Source organism: Grampus griseus (assembly GCF_964374135.1).
Source record: "Grampus griseus genome assembly, chromosome: 8".
NCBI classification, from domain to species: Eukaryota; Metazoa; Chordata; class Mammalia; order Artiodactyla; family Delphinidae; genus Grampus; species Grampus griseus.
The window spans coordinates 3,123,197-3,149,146 of record NC_139002.1 but is presented as its reverse complement, the minus strand read 5'-3'; the positions used below and the strand labels follow the sequence as shown (position 1 = coordinate 3,149,146).

At 47.1% G+C, this 25,950-nt stretch overlaps 1 protein-coding gene across 4 annotated transcripts in view; it reads left to right on the top strand.

Annotated features, from left to right (window-relative positions):
- Nucleotides 1-25,950, top strand: part of LOC309826206 (neurotrimin) — a gene marked incomplete at both ends in the record, with an annotated part of 942,560 nt that overhangs the window by 798,681 nt on the left and 117,929 nt on the right. For all 4 annotated transcript variants that reach the window (XM_082660185.1, XM_082660184.1, XM_082660183.1 and 1 more), the window contains one exon: nt 23,175-23,300. In XM_082660185.1, the coding sequence (XP_082516311.1) occupies nt 23,175-23,300 (126 nt within the window). The remainder of the gene's footprint in view (nt 1-23,174; nt 23,301-25,950) is intronic.

Sequence of the window (25,950 nt, the reverse complement as noted above, 5' to 3'; positions counted from 1 at the left end):
TGCGCGTCTGGAGCCTGTGCTCCACAATGGGAGAGGCCACAACAGTGAGAGGCCCACGTACCGCAAAAAAAAAAAAAAAAAAAAAAATGAGCAGTGGTGGTGAGGTGGTGAAGATGATAATAATGGTGGTAGTAATAATAGTAACTTCCTCTAACCAGTACCCTCCAGTACACAGTCTATATTGCTGTCAGCATTATCGTTCCAAAACAAAGATTTGATGTTGTTACTCTCCTACTTGGAATCCTTTGGTGGCTGCCATTCCCTGTGAGATAAAAACCAAACTCTTTAGTAAGGTATATAAACTCCTGCAAAACGGGACCCGAAATTATCTTTCTACCACTGTCTTCTGCCACTTGTCACCACTCAGGTTACAATAGAGGGACGTGGACCAACTCATTCCTCAGCATCTCAGAGATTGTACTTCTCCTAGTTTTCACACACATGCTGTTTCTTCTTCCTATAACACTCTACTCTCCTTTGCAGCCTTGGAAGACCCAAACACATGGCAGCTTTCTTTATATCCCCACCCTTGACCTCCTCCCTGTGTGCCCATCACACTTGGTCCATGCACATCACATGGTGATGCTGTACAGTGTTTGTTCCATATATTGTCAACCTCTACACCTGCTGGCATGCCCTTGCCCTGAATGCTCCTGTCTTATTCATTTCTACCTCTGTTATGTGGGACTGGCACATAGTAGGTGCTCAGGGAATGGCTATTCAACCCGTGCATTAATGCACACATTTGTAAGGACTCTGTGAAGACCCAGAGGACTCCAGGGAGAGGTGGAGCAACTTGTTCCCGACGAGTGCACTGTGTCCCTCCGGCTACACTTGGCAGTGAAGCAAACAGACAGAGCATTTGAGGTCCTTGACTCCTGCAGCTCTGCTTTAATCATTTCCAGTTGGTGCTTGGCACCAGGCACCTTGCTGGATACTTTAACATAATACCGGGAGGACACAGTCTTCCTTTTTCTGAAGGAATTTTCATTTCAGTAGACTCTAGTCTACTTCTTCAGTAGATTAGCGGACATCATCCTTACGGGACTCTGGAGCCAAATTGCAATCACCATTCAGGGGAAGAACCCATGGGCTGTGCCTTTCCTAGTATCATTTTCTAAAACTGGTATCACTACCTTTATTAAACACAGGTGCCACATGAAAAAGCTCTGTGTTCCTTGGGAGAAGCAGGACAAGTATGTTTTCTCTGGATCTAAGAAACTAGAAACTTTGCATCCCTTCTCCAAGAAATAGTCACTCACCCTAATTAGGCTAACTGCCACTCTCTTTATTGTATTTGAAAACAGTAAGTACTATTGGGTGAAACTAAATTATCTAATTGGTAGAAATAAAAACCCAGCTGAATTCAGAAAATAATTCTTACAATATTTAATTATGGAAAAAGAATAATTTTATACAAATGCATGAACTTTTTATTTGTTGAATATACCACACTATGCAGAAGGAATTATGTTGGAATATTATATTCTGGAGACCAGAGTTGGGAAAATCCTTCTGTAAAATGCTTCCAATCCCAGTCACCATGCTCTGATTCAAGAATGAAGGATTTTCGTGAGTACTTGGAAATTATGAATCATTATCTAATAAGCAAAGGCAGAGCGCCTTCATTTCACTGATCTAAAGGACTGCACTGATTTCCCTGTAGTCAAAGCAAACAGCCTCAAGTTCTCCATTGCTGAGTGGCAACCAGCACTGCTCTAGAATCTGATGCCCGCACCCGACTATCCTCCTGCAACACCTGCACCCTTGCCTGTGAGCTACTTGGTGAATGTTGCCTATGTTATTACTGTGGAAAATCATTTGATCTCAGCATCTCCTATGCATGCAGTTGAACTAAAATAGGAAAGAGAGCCTCTCTGGAAAGGACTGGCTGTAGGGGTAGCCATGGTTCTTCCTGCATCATATCCTGTGTCAACCCACCAAAAGGGGGAAATTCCACCAAAACGTCTGCCTCCTTGCTAGGGCTGGAGAAAAGGATTTGTCCCTTCTCTGCCCACTTTACTGTCTTGGAGAAGAAAGGGTGATACTGAGTTGACCCCTAGTTCCTTGAGCAGTTCCAAAGCAGACTCCTCTCCCTTCATTCTCTTTGGACTCCCTTTGCCCAGGTGTAGAAGGCACTGCAGTAACAGGCAGGTGGAGCTCCGCTCCCTCTAAGACTGTCCACCAACTACTGGCTAGGTAGACCAGATGGCTCCAGGTGAAGAGCTGCTCCTTTTCAGTTCAGGTCAGAGGAAACAGGAAGTCCCTTTTCCTGCAGATCTGCTGCACTACAGATCCTCCCACCTGGCAGTAAAGCTGGTGTAGCCATTGATCCCACTTGAAGCTTGTTCCATCCCTCGACTGTTGTTAGTACCTGAAAGAAAGGCCCAGGGAAAGATGAACACCCTAAAATTTCAATGCTGCATTTTTTTAATTTAGGTTATTTGTAATTCTGCCCTTATGAATTCAATGAAACATTAGCTACACATAGTTTTCTGGCTAAAAAATATTCAATTATAGGTATTGGGTCTTTAGGCAGGTTAACACAGCATTATTAATGTACCGTGTCACTGTGAACCTACGCTATACATCATCACATCATCGGGTCACGTGTTGCAGTTTAGGAGGTGACATTCCTATGAAACTGTGTGCCTGGGCTTCTGTTTCCTGCTCGTCTTTTGCGTTGTTTTAATTTCTGTTGATTTGGATTTTTACTGAAGTCTGCCTCAGCACAGCAGATTCTTTGCCTGAGATTGTTTATACATTGTGACAGTCTTATGATGATATCTGATCGGTTAGTCTCCCAGTTCCTCTAAAAAAAGTCTTGTGTCTGTGTTCAGTGCTATAGAAATAGAAGAACTTCTTGACAAAAACGGAAAACAAAACAAAAATCTCTTACGTGCTGGCTGTCGGAAGACATTACACGCTTAAACATCACGTTCCCTCTCTGTTGCTCTCTGCTCACTCCTTCCCAGCACATGTGCATGAATACAGATAGATACACAGAGGCGCATACATGTCTGTGTACATGCGGACACGCCTATCTACCGACACACATGCATGAACACGTATTTTGCGGGAGATGTTGAACTTTCTGCTGTTCCCTTTAATGTACACTTCTCACTTTTCTTTCTCAAGACAGGAGGTTTTCTTCCATCAGAGCATCTCTCTGAAATTAGCCCGCATTTATAATGCATGTAAAGATTTTTTCCAGTGCTGGTCTAATGAAAAATGATACCCAGCGTTAGCACTTGCCGCCTCCCAATTATCCCATTGCTCGTGATTCGGTTATTCCACACATAGTTATCTGTTTCCCTCCCCAGTAGCTACATAAGCGGGCCGTGGTAATCTAGTCCAAAATAAACGACCAGGCATTCTTAAGTTTGCTGTATATAGTTTTAAAATGTCAGTTATTACAAGAAGAATATCTGGTTGGAGACTCTGGTCCCAATCACCAAAGGAGGCTCCAGGTCCGTGGCATGGAGGAGGGTTGGAAGTTGGTTCTCCAAGAGCACGGCTTCTCTGAAAGCTGGGAGAGGGCCCAGGAGAGGGCGGGAAGGGGCTGCTGGGTCCAGGAGCATCAATCACTTTCACGTTATTTTTGGGCTAGGATTTTCTAATGCTGACCCTGCTTTGTGCTCAGGCAAATAACGGGTCATAGCACTTACAAGCAGACAGCTGCACTGGACTTGATTCATTCCCCATCACAAATAATGGCCGCACTTGCCCATGAATCTCTTTTCCACCCAGAAATAGAGATTAGGCGAAGAAGGAAGTCAAATCTAAATGGTTGTGCCTTAGGTGGTTAAGAGGACGATAGAAGTCAGTCAATCCCAGGCTTTTGGGAAGCCCACTGGATTCCAAATGGACGTGACAGAAAGAAAGAGACCACTGCAGGAGCCTTGGTGACCACACTGGACCACAGGGCTGTTCCCACAGCTCTCTCCCCACGGGGACCTCCTGGCGGGAGCTCATTACATCCTGCCCGTGATGAGCGCACATCATAGTGAGGGTGGGCGTGATCGAGCAAACTGGAAAACAGAGCAGCCAAAGTGGCAGGAATTGGTCAGTGGCCAGCAGACCCACCAATACGTTAGTTTGGCGTTTCTAACAGCCCAGACCTCTCCGTGGAAACCCCATCAAGTCTCAGGCTGTTTAGGTGGCCTCCCGTTTTCAGTTTGGCTTCGGTGTCATGACTCCCTGAGGAACCCGCACGATGACAGCAGCGGGTGGAGACCCTGCTACTCACCCACGTGGCCAGTGCATGGGGCAGACTGCTTCCCCTCCCCCATCCCACCCTAAATGGTCCGGCCTTTGGGTCAGAGCATCACAGCCATGCCTCATAGTTTTTTCTTTAATGATATGAAAACATTTTCACATAAATTGCCTAATTTGGTTCTTAACAAAAACCCTATAAGGCAAGGCAGTTGTAATCATTTCTAGTTTATAAATGAAGACAATAAGCCCCGAGACATCAACCCTTTGGCCCCGAGTGCACTGGGGACTGGAGCTGGGGGTCCTGCGCTTCTGCCCCGGCTCCAGCTCCACTGCCTCAGGCACCCTGGCTGGGGGTCCCTGTGACCTCACGCAGGAGGGTTTGAGAGCTCGGGTGACTGGCCATGGACTGCACATATGTCATCCTCTCAGAGAGGGTGCGTCGCTGGCTGGTATGTGGACACGGCTGCTTGGCCCCATGTCCAGGGGAGCACCGTGCATCCCTGAAGGCCACTGTCCGTATCCATCCGTGTAACAGCCTCCACCGTGTGCATGACAGGAACGGAGCCGGCGGGCCTCTGGCCTCTCTACCCTCACTAGACAGTCCCACAGGAAAATGTCCTCCTCTGAGGACCTTTCCAGAGCCTTGCTTCTCTTTCCTTCATCCTCACTGGGAAGGAAGTTGTTCAGATGGTGGGATTTTTTTTAGGCTCGAGTGCCCTGGAAAAAACCAGATGAAGTCTGCAAGTGTGTTCAGCACACCCGTAGCTGCTGCTCCGCGCCCCCCACTTCGTATTTTTCTTAGCTGTTCTGTTTTAGTTAGTGCCAATATAGTCTCCCCTCCTACATATCCCTTTAGGGTGAAATGCCTGCTCAGTAAGCTTCGGAAAGGCAGTATATTTTAGGCAGCCTGATAAAAGACTCTAATCGCCCCAGATTAATGCATTCATTCCTAGCCAATTGAAGGATTCATTACAGTGCTCAGGCGGAGGCTCCTCTGACAAATCTGCCCGGGGTAATGAGCCATTCAGCAGCTTCTCCCCTGTGTTGCTGGCAACCTGCAGAGGGGGCCTGAGAGGGAGCCCAGCAGAAGTAGGTAAAGTGCAAAGGAGAGGGTCAGTCTAGGCACCTCTGGCCCTGGAGGGACGTTGGGAACAAGAGGTGCTTGTGGCCACGATAGCTGCCTCTGCAGCAGGAACCGAGGAGCATCTGGTGCAGGTGCCAAGGAAGGTGGCAACTCAGACGGCACCGCTGAGCCCTGGAAGGCTGGGGAGTGAGGTTCACGGTGCACAGAGGACGTCTGGGCTTTGAAAGCGAACCCCAGTTGGGCAACCGGAGAAGGGTGTATATGGGAGGAGCTTACAAACAATTGCAGTCTGCGCCTCTAACTAACATCTCTACACGGAAATGTTCAAGGAGGGAAAGACAGACATAGAGCCCAAGAAAGTTAGGAGACATCCTAGAGATTGGCTAGCCCGTGACTCCAGGGGTGGGCGTGGGGTGTGTGACAGTGATTTTACCCTCCAGGGGACATTTGGCAATGTCTGGAGACAGTCGTGGTTGTCCAGACTCTCAGGTGGAGAAAGAGACGCTCCTGGCACGTAGTGGTGAAGACCAGGGCTGCTGCTCGACAGCCTACAATGGACAGGGCAGCCCCAAACAATACAGAAGCATCCAGTCCCAAAGGTCAACAGTGCCAAGTGTGGGAAACCGGCCAGCTGAAACCTGCCCTATTGCAGATGAGAAAGGTGAAGTAGGACAGAGGTGACGGGCTCTAGGTTACACAGAGGGTGGAGGAGCCGGGAGGGCTGCAGCCTGCAGTCTTTCTGTCTCGTCTCTATGATGTCCCTAGAACCGGGAGGCCTGCTTTCCAGTTCTGCACTGATAAGTACCCTCAGAAACAAAGTTGTTTCCTCTCCTTCTGGACCACAGAGCACCCTTCCAGCCCACATCTCTCGTAAGGAAAATTCCATCGCCGGCCTTTATGAACACACGCCGGTCCCTACCCACTTCGGTCTAGACAGATCTCTTCTGGGGAGTTAGCTTATTATCTTTGTTATGCATTTAGAAGCGGATGGTACTGCTGATAAAAATAGGAATTGCCAGAGGAGCTAGCACCAGGCGTTATGAGATGCTGATGTGCAGTGTTGTTGCCAGCAGTTCCCCGCGAGGGTGGGAAGGAGACCCCTTCGTGCACACATAACTATATCTAACCATTATTAAATATTGATTCACCTCAGCTGGGCCCTGTGCCTGCTTCCAGATGGAGGCCAGTGCATTAACTGGTGCTGATCTCATCTGTACCCCTGGCATTGCACCCATGGCTGTCGCTGCTGACCCTTGTTCCTGAACTGACAGTGTACATGGGGAGTGATTCCTTGCCCCCCTTTTGACTAGAGAAATAAGCACATACGAGTTTATATCTGGAGTCTAGGATTCGTGGGGGTATGAGCGCTAGAGCTTCATTAAAAAAAAAGGAAAGAAGTCTCCTATGATGAACAGTCATTACAGGGACGTAGACTCGTCTGAGTATCTGGAGCAATCGTAAACATTTCCCTGAGCCGGTGTTTGATGGTGGGGGAAGGTTGAGGGGGGTGGGGGCAGATAGAAGGAAAGAGGGGCCGAAGTTAAGAACAAATATGCAAGTCCAGAGTGTGTGCTTAATGGAACCGAGATTTATTTTTCTGTGTGTCTTCCTAAGCCTCTAGATAGATCACAAAAAATACAGCCAGCCAGAAAAGAAATAGCCCAAATGTAATTTAAAGGCCAACTTTTTAACCAGTACTTCAGCTGGGAGACACCTTTCCTGTGTTCCTTTAAGATTCCCAGCTCGGATCAGCGCACGGCACGTGGCGGCCTGGGAGCTCCGGAGCCGTGCGGAGCCCTGGGGTCACGGCACTTGTACCTGTATGAGCCCTTCACCTTAAAACTGCTGGAGGCGCGGGAACAGCATGTGCAAAGGCCCGGTAGCGGGAGGGAGTGAGGATCCCATTTAATCATCACGTCTCCTTCGGTTCCTCTGGACTGTGCTGGTTTCTCAGACTTGTCTTTGATGATTGTGACAGTTTTGAGGAGCACTATTCAGGTCTTAGTTGCAGTACGTGGGCTCCAGGGTGCGTAAGCTCTGTAGTTTGCGGCACACAGGCTCTCTAGTTGAGGCACCCAAGCTCAGTAGTTGTGGCACGCAGGCTTAGTTGCCCCAAGGCATATGGGAGTCTTAGTTCCCCGACCAGGGATCGAACCTGCGTCGCCTGCATTGGAAGGCAGATTCTTTACCACTGGACCACCAGGGAAGTCCCCAAGATATGTCTTTTTGATAGAACCTGTACTTAAAAATGTTTCCCCAGGGAGTTCATCCTGGAGAAGACCCAGGATAGTGGGTAAGACCCCACCTTATCTGGGGTCCTGATTATTGAAAGACACGGGAGAGGGATGCTTTGTTCCAGATGAGGATTGGAATCCCTAGCCCTGCCTCTTACCAGCTGTGTGGTTTTGGGCAGGTCACATCACCTGTCCAAGCCTCAGTTTCCCCACCTATAAAATGGGCTTAAGAAAAGCACTTACTGAAGAAGATGTGGCACATATATACAATGGAATATCACTCAGCCATTAAAAAGAATGAAATAATGCCGTTTGTAGCAACTTGGGCGGACCTAGAGATTGTCACACTGAGTGAAGTAAGTCAGAGAGAGTAAGGGAAATATTGTATGATATTGCTCATAAGCAGAATCTAAAAAGAAATGGTACAAATGAACTTACAAAACAGAAACAGACTCACTGACTTAGAGAACAAACTCATGATTACTGGGGGGAAGGGTCGGGGGAAGGGATAGTTAGGGAGTTTAAGATTGACATGTACACGCTGTTATATTTAAGCCTGCGAGCCACAACTACTGAGCCCGCGCATCACAACTATTGAAAGCTGTGCGCTCTAGAGCCCATGTGCCACAACTGAAGGCCACACACTCTAGGGCCTGTGTGCCACAATTACTGAGTCTTCAGCAACAAGAGAAGCGACTGCAATGAGAAGCCCTCCCACCACAACGAAGAGTAGCCCCCGCTCGCCGCAACTAGAGAAAGCCCGCTCACAGCAACGAAGACCCAATGCAGCCAAAATAAATAAATAATAAAATAAAATAAAATGGATAACCAACAAGGACCTACTGTACAGCACAGGGAACTCTGCTCAATATTATGTAACAACCTAAATGGGAAAAGAATTTGAAAAAGAATAGATACATGACGGCTAGTGGGAAGCTGCTGCATAGCACAGGGAGATCAGCTGGATGTTTTGTGACGACCTAGAGGGGTGGGATAGGGAGGGTGGGAGGGAGGCTCAAGAGGGAGGGGATATGGGGACATATGCATACATATAGCTGATTCACTTTGTTATACAGCAGAAACTAACACACCATTGTAAAGCAATTATACTCCAATAAAGATGTAAAAAAAAAAAAAAAAAAAAAAAGATTCCCAGCTCAGGACTTCCCTGGTGGTGCAGTGGTTAAGAATCCGCCTGCCAGTGTAGGGGACACGGGTTCGAGCCCTGGTCCAGGAAGATCCCACATGCCGCAGAGCAACTAAGCCCGTGCACCACAACTACTGAGCCTGTGCTCTAGAGACCACGAGCCACAACTACTGAGCCCATGTGCTGCAACTACTGAAGCCCCTGTGCCTAGAGCCTGTGCTCTGCAACAAGAGAAGCCACTGCAATGAGAAGTTCATGCACCACAACGAAGAGTAGCCCCTGCTCACCGCAACTAGAGAAAGCCCGCGCACAGCATCGAAGACCCAACGCAGCCAAAAATAAATAAATTAATTTAAAAAAAAAAAAAGATGCCCAGTGCAGGGGAGGAGTATTAAAGTTACTGATTTATCTTCAGTAGCACAGTTATTTTTATTGTCTTGCCAGTGACAGGTTTTTTGTTTAGCTTTTCTCTGCAGTTCTATACACCCTTCTCCATGAAAGAAGAGCAGGCCATAGGCTATTGTTTTCTTTGATGTCCTGGTGCCTCAGAAGACACGGAGCCTGGCCATCTCAGAAGCACATCAACACTTTCTCTGGCTTCATAACAAGCAGCACATTTTGAAACAGTAGATACGGCTGTCCCGCCCTCTGGTTCACAACAGAGAGGTGTGTGTGCACACGCAGGACACGTGTGTGGCTTTGGGGGTGCATGTGGCCATAACAGTTTGTCCATAGAAACTTTTACCAGAAATATGTCTTCTACTACCAGGGAGCCACAGGAAAGATTAATAAGTACAATTCAGTTCAAACATACGAGTAAACAATCATTTGTTGTGTCCCTCCTGTCTGCAAGGAACCCTGATCCACATGGGGACATGCAAAGGTGAAGCATAGAAAAATAAAAATATGAAAGAGCTTTCCTTATGGGTCACATATTCCAGCGAGGATGCAATGTCCATGTACCAGCAGTTACCAAGGCAGAATATGATCTGCTGTATGGGAGTGGTTTTTGTTTTTTTTTTTAATTTATTTTACTCAAGTATAGTTGATTTACAATGTTATGTTAATTTCTGCTGTAAAGCAAAGTGATTCAATTATACACATATATTCATTCTTTTTCATATTCTTTTCCATTATGGTTTATTGCAGGATATTGAATATAGTTCCCTGTGCTATACAGTAAGACTTTGTTGTTTATCCATTCTCTATATGACAGTTTGCATCTGCTAATCCCAAACTCCCAACCCTTCCCTCCCCCACCCACCCCCTTGGCAACCACAAGTCTCTTCTCTATGTCTGTGAGTCTGTTTCTGTTTCGTAGATAAGTTAATTTGTGTTGTATTTTAGAATCCACATATAAGTGATATCATATGGTATTTGTCTTTCACTGTCTGACTTACTTCATTTAGTATGATAGTCTCTAGGTCCATCCATATTGCTGAAAATAGCATTATTTCATTCTTTTTTATGGCTGAGTAATATTCCACTCCATTCCATTGTGTATATGTACGACATCTTCTTTATCCACTCATCTATCGATGGACATTTAGGTGGTTTTCATGTCTTGGCTATTGTGAATAGTGCTGCTATGAACATACGGGTGCATGTATCTTTTTGAGTTACGGTTTTGTCTGGATATATGCCCAGGAATGGTATCGCTGGATCATATGGTAACACTAATTTTAGTTTTTTAAGGAACCTCCGCTGTTTTCCATAGTGGCTGCACCAATTTACATTCCCACCAACAGTGCAGGAGGGTTCTGTATGGGAGTGTTTTGAACAAAGGGCTGTGAGAGGTTGAAGATAAGAGAAATTGATTCTGACCAGGAAAGTTCATGTATTCAGCATGCATGTACCAAGTCCCTACTGTGTGCTGGGCACTGTCCTAGGTGACAGGGATACAGAGGGGAAGTATGGAGTTTAGGTTTAATGAGAAGAGAGAAACAACAACACTAAACAAATAAATGGGAACTTCAGAGAATGGACAGGGGCCATAAAATAACTAAAGCAGATACTGGGATGGGGCCGGGAGCTCTCTGAGATATTGTGGTCTGGAAGGACGCAGAGTAGGTGACAACTGAAATGAGAACTGAGTGACAGACAAGTATCCACGTGAAGATCTGGGGACAGAGCATTTCAGGCAGGGAACAGAAACTGCAAGGCCTGGGGGAAGGACCAGCTGGGCACCTTCCAGGGGCAGACAGCAGGTCCGGGGACTGGAGTTGAGTGAATTCTGGGCAAAGCAGTCACGCTAAGGTCAGAGTTTGTCAGGGGCCAGCTATGCAGAGTCTTCGAGACGCAGTGTGAACTTTGAGTGTCATTCTCAGGGCAGTCAGCTGCCATGAGAGGTTTCTAAATAGGGGGTGATATGATTAGATTTATGTTGTTGTGGTTTTTAATTAGTCCACCTGTGATGCAGAAAATGGAATGTAGAAAAAAGGAGGGAAGAGAATGTATCAAGGCAGCATGAGGGTTATTTTTGAAATAAAGCCAACAGGACTTAATAACTGGACGTAGAAATTGAAGGAAAGGGAGAAATGATGGGTGATTCCTATGGCTTTGTCCTGGACACTTAGGTAGATGATGGTGTCATTAACTAGGATGGGTCAATTAGGAGAAGGAGGTGAGGAATCTAGAACTCTTTTTGGGACATAGTAAGTGAACTTGTCTATTGAACAATTAAGGAGGCCACATTGCTATCCTTTGTTGAGCACACACTGTATACCCAGTATTATTCTAGGCTCTTAGGTGTATGACCTCATTGAATCCCCAGGGTAACCTGGGGAAGAAGGAGAAGGTGATGCTCTTTCATGTGCACAGATGAGTGTTATTCAGAGACACACATCTCTTGGAGATCTTATGGCTGAGGGAGGATGCTGGCAAGGAGGCCATGCGACCGTATGTCCCACAGAAAGTAGTCAGGTGCCCTCGTCCCCCCCCGTACCAGGAGAGGAGAGCTCCCCTCCTGAGGGGTGCCAAGGAGCCGGCGGCCTCCTGTCAAGACACTCTGACATCCTGATGGGCCCACTTCTGTCTGCTGTGAGCTGATGAGGGAGAAAGAGAGTTATTGTCAAATTCCCAACTTGCCCTTTTTGATACGAAGTTCGCTTGTGATATTTTTTTAACTTAGGTAGCTAATGCATTTTGTTCTCCGGAGTGTGAGAGACCCAGTTTCCCGAGTAGCCTTTAATTAGTTTCTGGATGATGACATCTCCACCGAGAAGCAACCAGTGGCATTCCCCAGTCTCAGGGGGGAGATAAAAGAATCTAATAAAGACATTCGGTGTTTCTAGGTGATGTATTTGACAAGCTTTGTATTAACAAGAAGTCTTGTTGGAACTTTATTCTCTTTCCAACTGCGCTCCCTCCCTGGCCCCGGATCCCTGCCATTTCACAGGAGGATTCACAGAGCTAAGAAACTAGATTCAAACAGACCAGCTGCATCTCCACCTCTCGTTCTAGAGGGGAAGAGGCTTCATCTTGATCTGTTCACAGACCGTAACCTTTATGAGGGATTTAGTGGCAATAAGGCCTCGGAACAAAAACTCCACTTAAAACCAACTGACAAGTTCTTTTGCACAGCAGTGGGGCCACTTCCTGGGCCTCTGGATTCAAGGCCGGATAATGAGGTGTTCCTTCCACTAGCCTTAATTATTGCCAAAGATGATGGTCACAGGGAGAGTGGGTATAACTCACAGCTTCATTTCAATGTTGGCACCATTGCTACTTGGATGGAGAGAGGCAGAAACTCCCCTTCGGGCTGTCCGCCTTCCTCTGAACTTAACCTTGAGGGTGCTTGAGGGAAAGAGAAAAGTCTGTGGAAGAATTTGGACCATACGGTGGTCAAGGCGGGGTGGGGAGACCACTGCGGCCACCTTCCCGCTGCAGTCAGCACAGTTCCCCGCTGCACACGTTTTATAGCCTGGGCTTGAGCGTATAACTGCCAGTGCTTCCAGGCAACTAGGAATTAAAGTGCTGATGATGCCATCGAGGCAGCTGAGAATGGAAGTGATCTTGGCACCATTGGCAGCCAGCACATTGACAGCCTGGAGACGCCGGCTTCCGCAGAGCTGAGCACAGGGCCCCCAGGAGGCAGGGCTCCATCCTTGCCGTGCCCCTTTGACCCTTTGCCTCCATCTGACCTGGATGGGGCAGCCTGGGAGAAGGGACTAATTGGAACCTGCTCTCCTGGGCAGCTCTTAAGGGCACGAGGAGAATCTGAACAAAGAAAATCTTTTCCAGGAGTCTGGGAGATTATGGTGACGTGTACAGGCACATTTGCATATTGTTTACTCTCAGGATGGCAAAGTGTGAAGCTCATCCTTGGGTCTGGTGACAGCGCTATCGTAGAAAGACCGTTCTTCTCTCCACACAGTGGGTTTCTGAGCAGAAGGAAGGACATCCAAGGGGCAGAGGTACATCTTCCTGAATGGGGAGAAGAATGAGCCCTGTTAAAAACGCAGTGGCAGCACAGGAATGGAGGACTTAAAACTGAAGTATGTAAAGGGCCCCTCTAACCAAGGCCCAGGCTGTCTGCGGGGCCCAGCAGTGTGTCTTGATCCAGATGGGGGCTGGGTCTCCTTTCTCTGCAGATCTTCGACAGCTTGTGGAAAAAGTGTGTCTGGAGGATGGGGTCTGGGATACGGCACGAGCGGCAGTCACACCTGGGTAGCTGTCCTTAACGGGCCCCTCGAGTTTCGTGGGCATCAGCTTCATGCCTGCTTTGGAAAGTGAGAACCACTGAAAGATGCTGGATGCCAAGGCAGAAAAAGAATCCACCTGAAGAGGCTCTAAGGCAGGGCCTCCAAAGATGTGGCGAGGCTCTGGCTGCTGCGACCAGCAGGAGTAGACAACTCTTGGTGAAGAAAAATTAGAATCAGGAGAGACCAGAAGCACCTTGTCAGCCACTACCTCTGAGACCGTGGGAAGAAGCCTTGTCCTGTCCTGAAACCCTGGTCAGCCCCTCCGGGTTGGCTTCTACGGCAGGCAGTAATGCTCTTTCCCTGGTATCGATTGGACTCTGCGTTATCTCGATCATAATAGCATTCCTCTGCAGCGTGGTAAGCAGTTCACTAAGTGCTTTCGGTTATAGGACATATCTCATCTGATTCCAAAACCCTGTAGGCAGAGCTTAGGTCTGAGATCTGCCACTTCCTAGCTCACTGACTTAGGGCAGGTTAGGAACTGGTTGCAGCCTCAGTGTTCTGGATTAAATAGGAAGAGAAACGGGCGGTATCTAGTACTTATTAGGTGTATGACAAATATTAATTCTCTTCCATGAGGAATAATAAAAAAGTAATCTTTTTCTGGGTTTCTCTTTTTAATTTTTTTTCAGTTTTCCTCATGAAGTCAGGTAGCTGAGTCAGGTTCTTAATTGATTCCATATTTTTGTACTATCATTTTCATCTTTGAGGACCCGTTTGTGTACATTTTAGTTGATTTTTGTAGGGACACGTTATTGAAGTATCTGCAGTCTGCCTGACTTCCTGTATGAGGACCTTGGGTTCACTGCATTACCTCTCTGAGTTTCAGGGTCTTTACTATACAGTGGGGGGGTTGCCTGTGAGCTACCAAAAGGATTTAAAAGGAAGCAGCAAATGTTAAGCCCCTGGCAAAGTGCTCGGTGTACAAGGTGTCCATGGTCCTTCCCTCCCCGTCCCGCCTCTGCTCCCTTCCTGAACTGGTCCCTAAAGAGCTGGCCCCAATCAGGGGTGTGGAGGGTGAAGGCCGTCACGTACCTTCAGCCGCCATCACGCTAGAGCTGTACAGTAGCTCGCCCTGTCTGGATATCGTGATTAGCAATAATTACCGTACATCCCCCCATTAAACAATTGATGAAGAGAGCATTCCCGGCAATTTCTTGGATGTCGCCAAATATAACGGAGCTCCGATGGTGACAAGTAGGTTGCTGTGAAATTCAATTTACTCGAATATGCCCGAAAGCAGTGAAGTGTGGAGTGGGGCCTGCGTGGTGTTTACTTTCCTCTCCAACGTCTCTATCAGGAATGACGAAACTGGATCAGGGAGCAGAGCTCATAAAAATTTCCACATTTCAGCTGATCCTGAAAGGAACACATTCCGAACTTCAGAACCAGTGGTTTATGACTAATCCCAAATAAACCACTAGCGTTTCTCCCCGGGCTTCCTGATTTTCCCCCGTAAACATGAATGGTTTTAGTATGGAGAGAAAGAAAGAATGAGATGGAAGAAATGACAAAATGATTCTGGTAAAAGAACTAACAAGCCGCCCGAGGCTGTGTCATCAAGGAGCTCTCTGCATGGTCAGGCTCGCATTTGGGCTTCTGAATCTCTGGACTCTAACCTTTCCCTTCTGGAAAGCCCAGTGCTGGCGGGGGGGAGGGTCCTATAGCAGACCTCCATCCCCCACTGCCTCCACGCAGTCACTTCAAGATGCTGTTTATCTCAGAACCACTAGCGCATCTGAAGAAGTGGTCAGCACCCACCTGCGGGGGCAGGCAAGCCTATCTCAGCCTCTAAACCAGAGCATCCTCCCGGCCCCGCACTGCACCTGACGTCCAAATTTAGCCTCATCCTGGCCTCTAGAAGTATACATTTTTAGTAACATTAATAAATCGCATTTGAATAGTACTTTATGTTTAAAACGTGATTTCTCACAGTTTCATCTGATCCACAGGACATGTGTTTTAAAAAGGCAAGATAGGTATTGATATAACTAAAATAATCAGAGTTAAAGGATTTACATGAGTTTATACAGCTAGTAATAGTCGGGTCTGGGCTTCACATACCTGGTCTTCTGATGCGACGCTTAGAATTCTTTCTCTTAAGAGATCCCACAGATCCCACAATACTGGTGTCCTATTATACAAACATTTGTATTGGGAAGAAGGAAGAAGGGAAAAGGGAAAGAAGAAAAGACAGACTGACTAGTCTTTTCAGTCAAAGTAAGCCAAAGAAACACTTCTCAGTGGACTCAGCAGTGGGTTTGATTGATCATTCCTCTGTCATGATACGGGGACAGCTGGGACCCCTGGTTACAGGAAGCAGCAGCTACAGCCCTGCCTCAAATGAAAGCTCCCCGGAAGCCGCGGCTCCCTGGTCCAGTGCACAGTGGGAGGACGATGAACAGGCGGAGGATGTGTAGGAAGTGCCCGTGACGGAAGAGGGAGGAAGATGAGATAGTCATGCAAATGCTGGATGGTCCAAAAATATATTGATGAAACCTCCCGCCCACTCTCCTGATAGAGAGCAATGCCGTGTAAGAACGACAGAGAGTGCCCCCTTTCCTAGATGCCCTGTGGGCAGACGGGTGGTCATGTGGAGGTGCAAAAGCAGGGTGCCCCACGTGGGAGGGTGAATCAGCAAGACTTCAGACCCAGAGAACCCCAGGCTGGGTGTGTGCACTCCACTGCACGAACTCTCTATGGAGAGAATACATTTGGGATCAGATATAATCTGTATTCGGGTCCCACCTTCAACACTTGTTATCTGGGTAACAGGAGCACATCACTAATGGCTCACAAAGCCTTAATTTCTTCATCTGTAAATTGGAATAGTAATCGTACCACCTCATAGGATTCTTGTGAGATTAAATTAAATAATGGTGTCAAAGTTCCTGTAAAATTTCTAACGCACAACAGAAATTCACAGTCTCAGTTCATATACGTATATAGTTGGTTTCTGTTTATTTTTATGTACGCATCCAAATTTCAACATGCATTTATTGTTTTTCTAACCCATCTATCCCCTCATTAAAATAAAACACTCTGGAACTCTGCAATTTTCAGTTGCATGTCCTTGAATATATCCTTGACCTCTCTGAACAGATGTATCTTCATCTGTAAAATGTGGGAAAGGAAACAATTAGGGTGACCAATGGCTTGGAACTTTTCTGGTTTTAGCGCTGAAAGTCCTGTGTTCTAGGAGACTCCTTTAGTTCCTGGTAAACCAGGACAGTTGGTCTGCTTAGAAATAATATCTACTTGTGGGGTTCATGCAGGGGTAAGATAAAGTGAGGGCAATATGTGTAAAACAGCGGTTATACAGCAGGCATTTAATAAATAGTAACCATTGACATTATTATACATGCGGAGAGTCTTCGAGGGCTATTCAGAGATGTTGAGGAAATGCAGTCATTTTGAGGTACTTGCATTTCCATACAGCCTTGTCAAAACACTTTCATTCATTCATTCAAAAACTACGTGTTGAACACAAACTGTTCAGACATCGTGGCGTGCGCGGAACGCTTCAGTGAACAAGACCACCAGCTGGGCTAACGTTTTACTGGGGAGAGCAGACCATATGCAGCAGTCTGGTGTGGGGAGTTCTACTTCAGGAGAGATGGTCGAGGAAGGCTTCATGGAGGAGCTGAGTTTTCAAGAACAGGACAGACCTGGCCAAGTGAAGATCAGGGAGGAAGGAGACTTTGAAGAACCAAAGACTGGCCTGAGGTGTTTCAGGAGGAAAGGAGGCCAGTGGAGTGGACATTCATGCACCAGGTTAGGACCCAGGCCTGGATGTCTCTGTGGGGTCTGGACACCAGGAAAGTCGAGGGTATTTCAGACGGCTCCTTTAATTCTGTAAAGACAAAGGTGCCAAGGCCTTAGCTGTGGCGCAGCCCTTGCTGTGGAAACTGTCCCGAGCCCCCGTGGGCATCTCAGACCTTCACTGCAGAGAGGAGGTGGGTGGGGGGCAGGGGGAACGGGGAACATGCCACCAGCACCAGAGGCAGCACCTGGGATGCATAGATCTGCGTGCGTCCTGTGGAGGAACCTGGTCCAAGCCGCTTCTATGCATCCTCAGCTCCACGGGACCGTGAAGGGCTTAATAAAACATCTCAATTTGGATTTAATAGGATATCTACTGTGTGCTAAAAACAGCAAAATTGCTATATATTAATGACATAATTATTAGAATTTAACACCTGGGCAGTGGAGGCTACACGAAGAGTGAGGAAGTTCCCTAGAATACTGTTTTAATAATTATGTTATTTAATTATTTACACATTTGAATTAAAATTCAATAAGAGCCAGATTAAACCTTAACATAATAAATTAAATGTGGAACTCTATCCAAAAAGCATGGCTCAGGGGGTCTCTGCCTTTTTCCAAACATAATCTAACCACTTCTTGATCTTTCTAGATTCAGACCTCAAAAGTCAGCAGAGACATCACATCCATCAATGTGGAAATAAGCTGATGGCCTTTTTTAAGGAATCTTGGACTCTTAGCAGGTCTCAGACTGACCCCAGACCTTTGGCTGTGTGATCCCAGCTGCTAACAGAATAGTTCTGCCACCCTGCTGGCCCCTTGTCATCTCATCAGCTTGTCTAAAACAGAATCACACTAATGTTCTCCCCCAGAGACGTTATTCATATAACATAAGGGATCTGCCAGCTCAGCCATCCAACTGCTGTTGAACAAAATGGCCTTCATTTGACTCCGTGTTCCTGAATCCCCCATCCAGGCACCATCAGGCACCCGCAGCTTGTCCTCGGCTTTGCTCTCAAACCCATCCTTTTCTTTCCACCCTTACAGAGCCCACAGTTTAACCCAGGCCTTGAACATCACTCTCCGAAATCCAGTGTCTGTCTACCCAGTCCCTCTGACACACTGTTACAAGCTTATTTTGCTTAAAGTATATTAATATATTTGTATATCCACTATATATTTATATATAGTATTTCCTTTTTTAAACAATTTCAAATGCTTGCCATTGCCTATAGGATAGAGTTAAAACCCAGGAAGGACCTGGCCATTCAGGCTGGTCTGTAATCCGGCTCTAGTTTACCTCATTGACCTTGTATCCCATTCTTCCTCGAGTCGGTTAGAATTTGTCAACCTTCCATTCTGTGTTGATGTGACATATGTGTCTGCCAAGCACACGATATACGAAAACTCACTTATTGCGTACTTCACATCGCTTAGAGCCTCTATAAGTGCATTTCATAAACTTACCCCTAAATCCTCAGAGGGATCCGGTGAGATATGTGCAATTGGCTTCACGACCTGAGGACATGAGGCACAGAGAGGTGAGGTGACTGGGCCAAGGCTGCACAACTTGAATGTAGCAGAGCCGGGATCTGGACCACTGCTCTCCATCACCTCTGGTGCGGAGTAGACTTTGCATCCTCACACGCATGCTGGATTTCTGCCTTCCCAGCCGTGCCCATGCACTTCTGTCCCACTTGAAGCAGCTTCACTTGCTCTGCAGACGTGACCGTTTCTCTTTTGTTGGCACCCGAACTAGACTCTGTAACCCAGGAGAAGCCGTGCCGACACCCACACTCTTACTAACTCACAGAGTGCAATGTCTATACCAACCTTCTAGCATCCAATCCCACACAACCCCGTGACGCGGTGGATCGTATATATGCACTGTTTCCCCAAACAGATTGTAAGTTCGTGGAGGGCCAAGAAAATGTGTGCATTGCTGCACGTCATGGACGTACCTAAGCCACAGTGTGTATATAGGAGGTGCTCACTCAGGACCTGAGTGACTTTTGGCCATGTCTCCTCCAGTAGCTATCCTTCCACTAATAATTATGCCTGGCCACCAAAAGTCTTACTAAGAGTATTTTTCTAACATCACCTGCTTTGCCCAAAATGCCTTTCCTCCTCAGAACTGATCCATTTTTGCTTGTCTTCTGGGGATTAGCTTAGGTGTCTCATATCCAAGGAGCCTTCCATGACATGCATCTCCAGGCTGGCTAATGCGTCTCTCCTCTGCATTTCCTCAACACCTTATCTGTCCTTCTGTGTCACAGTGCACTAAAGGGGTTTGCTTCTGCTCCTGTCTTTGCATCTCTAGACTGTGGACTCCTTGAGGGTAAACACTGTGTCTTCTAGATGTCTTGCCTCTTAGGGCTAAGCACAACACTGGTATAAGGAAGTGCTCAGTGAGTATTGATGGATGAATGAATGAATGAATGAATGTGTGAGTGAATCAATGAAAACAAAGCAATCCTAGTGTGTTTCCAACCACCTGCATGATGAGATGAGATAAGATGCAGGAGGTATCCATGGAAACAATATAAAAATGTAAGCAGCCCTGTCTCAGTGGGTCAGAATTTTCTTATGAACATGGATTAGCTGAGACCACAGCGCATCCTTGTCAATTCACTTTCATTTTAAATACTGACAGCATGTTAGAAGTTGCCGCCTGGAAGATGGTACTTCTAACCTCCTAGCATCTTCGGCACTGTGCCGGTTTGGTTCTGGTGATTGGCATTGCACCTCTGGTCAAACCGTCTCAGCTCTATGGCATGAATGGTCTCCTTTCAAAGTCATCTCGAGGCAATTTGCCACCTTCAGGCTCCACCCTGAGGCAGGATGGACAGGCCAAGCATTTCACCAACTGCGACTTCGTGAGTTGGACATGTTCCAGTTGTTAGTGGAGGGAGACAATTCCAGATGATTCTTCCAAGCATGAGGTGTGATGGTCTCATTTTATATACTTACTGTGCCAACAGCTTGGCCCAGACTACCTTCTCTTCTACTTGGGGACTGTCCATTGTTCTCTAGTGTATGATTAGCAGATTAGCTATCATGTAAGAAGCCAGGAAAATGAACTCCCAGGAAGCCTTTCCAAAGCAAGAGTAATTCATTACCCTGCCTGATTTCCACTTAAAATGTACTTTGAGCACACTTCCAGCTACAAACCCTAAATCACCCAGTGTTCACAAAGTCCATCATTTTTTTAATTTTATTGCATGGCATTTTCGTGACATAATCCCTCGCAGAGCATCTCAGAGTGCTTTACAGATCAATAAATTACTTACCTGCAGAGTCAAAGCGATGTCTGCAAGGCCAGCACAGCCATTCTGCAGGCAGCCTGTCCTCTGGGAAACAGGCAAGGCTGTGTGAGTGCCAAGGGTGGGCAGGATCAGGGCCAGGCAAATGTATGGCTTGGGGGTGAGGTGGGGTTCAAGAAGTGCAAGTCCCAGTTAAAGCTCTGCGAATAAAATACATCAAATTTAAATGATTCTAGAACTTAGAGAGCTCACAAATTTGGACCCTTTGGACAGTCAGCAAATCAAGTGTCCAGTCATTAACTCGTCAAGTATCTTTCTCTCCTGGAAGGTTCAATCTAGCTTTTAAAATGATACAGCCATGAATCATAATATAATGTCTTAGAAGTCCCACGTCTTAGAGCCAGCAGTCACTTCCCAGCCCTGGCCACATCCACCGTCCATTGTGTCTGTGCTGCCAAATATCCATGAGAATGCAGGTATGTATGTGTGCAAGGGCATAGACGCACTCGCACACACAGACATCACACCACAGTTGCCTCTCTACCGGAAGCTCCACGCGGATTTAAGACTAAAAATGATTAATTGGTGCTTGCTTTATGCAAGGGACCGTGTTGGAGACAGCAGAAAATAAAAAGATGAGCAAGGCTCTTGTCCAATATCTTATACTATGATAATTTATAGCCAAGGAGAAAGATGAGAGAAGGTAACATAAGCCAGTTTATTTTAATGCCGTGGAGGAGGCTACAGTCTCCAAGCAGGAGAGGCCACATCCCCTTGGACATCGCCTGGAAGACCTCGTGGAAGGGGTGGCAGCTCAACCTTGAATGAGATTGAATGACTCCAGTAGGTCTAGACAGTTGGAGAAAGAGGGGAAGGGACCAAAACCAGTAGCAAGGGCTTGGGGCTCAGAAACCGAAGTCCAGTGCATTCTCGCTAATGAGCGTTCCTGGTTGGGCGCAGTGTGGAAACAGATGGGAAGTCAATTTTCAGGAGAAGGAAGGAAAGGAGCAAAGGCTGAGAGCAGCTATCTGCATGACACGCTCCTTTCTGGAGGAAAAAATCCAACACCATCAGGAGTGAGTGATGAATGGATCCAGGAGAGGAAAGACCAGCACGGAAAGTTCCAACCAGTCTGATTTTCCTGTGAGGGTTGCCCCATGACCTTGGTCCCATCCAGGGAATAAGGCTGATGGTCAGCTCGCCTGGGGTCTCCTGCAGGCCAGATGGCACTGTGTCCTGGGGATAACGGGTCCTGGAATAGCACACGGGGGTGGCTCAGAAGCATGCTGATTCAAGGAGGCAACCTGACCTGAAGATGCCTAATAGAACCCGACAGAGGGGCCCCTTAACCTGTAAAGAGCTAATGTGCCAAAACCAGTGTGAGTAGAACTGAAATGACTTGTGTTAAGGGCCCGGTTCTGAGGTTGTCGCAGACATGTAGCCAGGTGGGGAGGTGGCTCCCGTGAACAACCATTATAATTCCATCCTATAAATATGTGTTGCATCTTATACTATGGATATAAATGTAAGTAAGACCTGGCTCAAGCCATCAAAAAAGCTCATGGTCTAGGGGGTGAGGGATGCTACGCAAATAACTACAGCACAGTGGGATAAGGGCCAAGAATTGGAGTTGGGGGGCTGCCCAATAAAAGACACCCTTACTTTATAAACCCATTGGCAGACAAGACAAATGAGTAGTCATTTCATGGTCAAGCATCACACTCGCTAGTGGTAAAGATGATACTGGAGAATTGGGCTTAGATGTGCAGCAACAATGAGCTTCCACCTCTGAGCCCCAGAATGAGACAGATGCACACTGCTGGCTGTGCTCATCCCCGTGGGATGCTGTCCTGTAAAACAGAAATGAGAAAGTGCACAACATAACGTAACTTCCTAAGGAAACCCTGGCTCCAAAACGAAAGACTAAACAAAGTTGGGGGATTCCGTCCCCAGATCTACAGTTGGGATGAACCTCTTCATCCTTTGGGGGGATTAATCTAAGACACAGAGAAAGAGGCCAAGTCTGTCACATCTGATTGACTCCCCGTCAGGTGCGTGTAACATATCTGGGTGCAGGATCTTTGAGTTGTGCAGGAGGCCAGAGGGAGTAGGGGTAGGGAAAGCTGCGACAAAGTGGCATGTGATTTGGGTCTAAAAGGATGACTGGGAGTTTCCCAGGAAGGACAGAAGGAAGAATATAGATCCTAAATGCAGGCTGACCAGGAAGGACATGATGAGTTGGGGATGACAACAGGGAAAGTAGAGGTGGAATCGCCAGGAATGTCAGTGGAAACAGAGGTTCGGCCTTGATTCCGAAGGGCCTGGTTTGCTTGGATGAGGGGCTTGGGTGTTTTCAGGTGGGCAGTAGGAATGGTTGGAGGTGTTTAGGCAGAGACGTGATATGATCAGAAGTGCATCACATAAAGACAGCCGTGACGCGGTGTGGAGCCGGAGTGGGCAGAGCGTGTGGGTGAGAGTGGAGACCGGAAGAGGGTGGAGGCTAGAACAGTTCCTGTGGGGCTGCAGTGGAACCATCCCTTTCAGACCCTCTGACATTGCGTGTACATAGGAGGAAATAGAAGCTGAAGTCGAGGTGAGACATTTCTTTCACGTGTAAGGTGATTCCTCTGATTCCTCATCCTCGACTCTATAGCCCCAATATTGCCATCCCTGGGTTATTCCGCCAACTACTACTTGAAGACGACAAAGAAATGTTTAAGCAGGATTTTAATTTTCCTTCTACCTGTATTGTCTCCACAGTATCTCCCAAAATTGTAGAGATTTCTTCTGATATCTCCATCAACGAAGGCAACAATGTCAGCCTCACCTGCATAGCAACGGGTCGACCAGAGCCGACGGTTACTTGGAGACACATCTCCCCCAAAGGTGAGAGAAGCAGTTTGGTGTATCGTGTCGTGAGAGGAAGTGGGAGAATCGTTGGCCTTGGCAGGACGTTATGGCGCCGGTGACTTGGTGTCGAGGGTTCCCCCTTCTTGGTGGCCTGATAACAAGTTGCTCATGACTCCACAGAGAATATCGGTGTTCTCAGTGCAAGACAGGCATATCCTCTGAGATTTCAGAAATCACACTGGAGGATGTCTCCAGTCCCTGGGAAATGAATCCCAGTTGTTTCTGGGTGAAGTGGTGGTAAGCTGTTCTGGGCCACTTTCCTGGTCACGTTTGGCAATGGAGGAGTCTGCTCTGTGTTGGTGGCGTTGTTCAGCTGGCTGTTTTGTAAGCGAGAGAAGACACAAACACACAGTGATGGATGAGGGTTTGGGATGGCCATATGCCTACAAGGAAAAGTTCCACGTCGGTGCTGCTTCAAAGTGCCAAATATCTGGTCGCTAGGCCATTAGTCCTTTTGTGGTTTTCTTGTTGCTTTACTCTGATTAATCCTAATAACAAGTACAACTTAATGTGTGACTGAATTGCAAAATTCACTTTGTCTAAACGTCTAGATGTTTTGCAGACCGGGCTAAGCGTTGTTTTGTGCTTTCACAGATTGAACGTTAAACTTTTAGAATTTAAGGCAACATGCCATTTATTATTAAGCTGGCTTTTATGCGAGGTGCATTACATTATTTCATTAGTTCTAAAATGTCTATTGGGTGTTTATATAGCAATAAACCACAACAGACAAGTCCCTGCTCTCATGAGCTCACATTCTCATGAGATGAGTAACCAAAATAATAATGTTAATAGTATGTGGTGATAAGGATGAGAAAATAGAGCAGGATACATTGACAGAAGGGCAAGAGGTTTGGTCAGGAAAGGCCTTCGACAAGGGGACGTTTGAGCAGAGACCTGAAAAAGATCTTTAATTTCACTGCTTATATCTGGCTAACGTGGAATATATTTATGTACGTATGTATATATGTGTGTGTGTGTGTGTGTGCATGCCTGCATGTATGTATGAAGGTAAGCGCATTGCTGAGTCACGCAGGTTTAAGGAGGCTAAAGAAGAGATACACATGCTATAAAATAGATGAACAACAAGGACCTGCTGTATAGCACAGGGAGCTGTATTCAATATCTTGTAATAAACTATAATGGAAAAGAATCCAAAAAAGAATATATATATATATAAAACTGAGTCACTTTGTTGTGCACCCGAAGCTAACACAATATTTTAAATCAACTAGATTTCAATAAAAATAAAGATGCTAACGTCGCCACCAGCGTGGTTTGCTGGGTGTTTCAGGCTGAGTCCCCCTAAAGCAGACCCTGAGAAGGTGACTGGCAAACAAGAAGTTTATTGGAGGTGCCCTTGGGATCAAGCCTGTGGAAGGGGAGGGAGGGAGGCGGGGTCAGGCCGAGGGAGAGGTTGAGTTGCCATGATGACCAGGGAAGCATCTCTACTAGCCATGTGGGGCGTTCTGAAGATAGGATGAATTGTCCTCTCTTGAGGTTATGGGGGTGACCTTTTATGCCAGCACAGCGGTCGAGGTCAGGGAATTTGGGCTGTCCCCAGAAGAGCTGTGACCTAGGCCAGGCATCTCTCTTCGTATGAGACAGTCCCCATGAGGGGCTGCAGCCGAGGGCTGTCCGTCCACCCCCTGGGGCAGGCATCCTTCGTTCCTGAAGAAGGCTGTGCATCACAGGTCTACGACACCTGGACATTAAAAAAAATCAGTTGAAGACTACGCATGGGCCCCAGAAACCAAATTCCCTCTCTCAGGGTGACAGTTAGCCCTATGGAGGTTTTCAGAAAAGGGATGAGGTTTTCATTGTGTTTGGCCTGAAACGCTGGGAGCTGTCCCTAGCCACCGCTCCTGACACTACCACCATGAGCAAAGGAATCAGAGAGATGCTGGAATTTCTGCCAATCTCTCGACTGGAAACGACCTTACATGTGGACTGGCCCACAGTCTGGGAGGAGGCTTCACTGTGCATGAAGTTGTTAGTGTTGGAACTTGGCCCTGGGGCACATCCCAGGGTGGATGTGCAGATGGACAGACTTTCTGGTCCATGGTGCACGCTGTTCATCACTGCTTAAGGCCAGGACCTCAGTGCCACTGGACTCGAGGGCCGTCTGTGCCTTTAGCATACGCAAACATTCATCATCCCAGGTACATGGACTTTCCTTCTGTCAGGTGGCACCGCTCCCTCCATCCTGCAAGTCCCCTCTGTCTCCTGCTTGATGTCTTTTCTCATCCCTCCTCTGGCCTTGCAGCTCTTCGTCCTTTTCTGGGTGCCTCACCTTTCCTTTTCCTCTCCTCTCCTCTCCTCTCCTTTCCTCTCTTCCCCCTCCCCTCTCCTTTTTTTTTCTTCTTTCCCTTCTCCTCTGTACAGCTCCTCTTTTTGTCTTGTCCTTTCATGCTTTCTGTTTTTGTTCTCCGCCTTCCTATCTCTCACAGCCTCCTACACAGCCTCCTTCTGTTTCATCCCACATTGTCATTTCTTTCTTCTCTCTCTTCTCCTCACAAGCACTTTTGTATTCGCTCTGCACCGGCACCCTCTCTGTTCCTCTTGCTGAGGTTCTCACCACTGTGCCCTAGCATCCTTCCCTCCCTCCTGGCCATCCAGCCGCCTC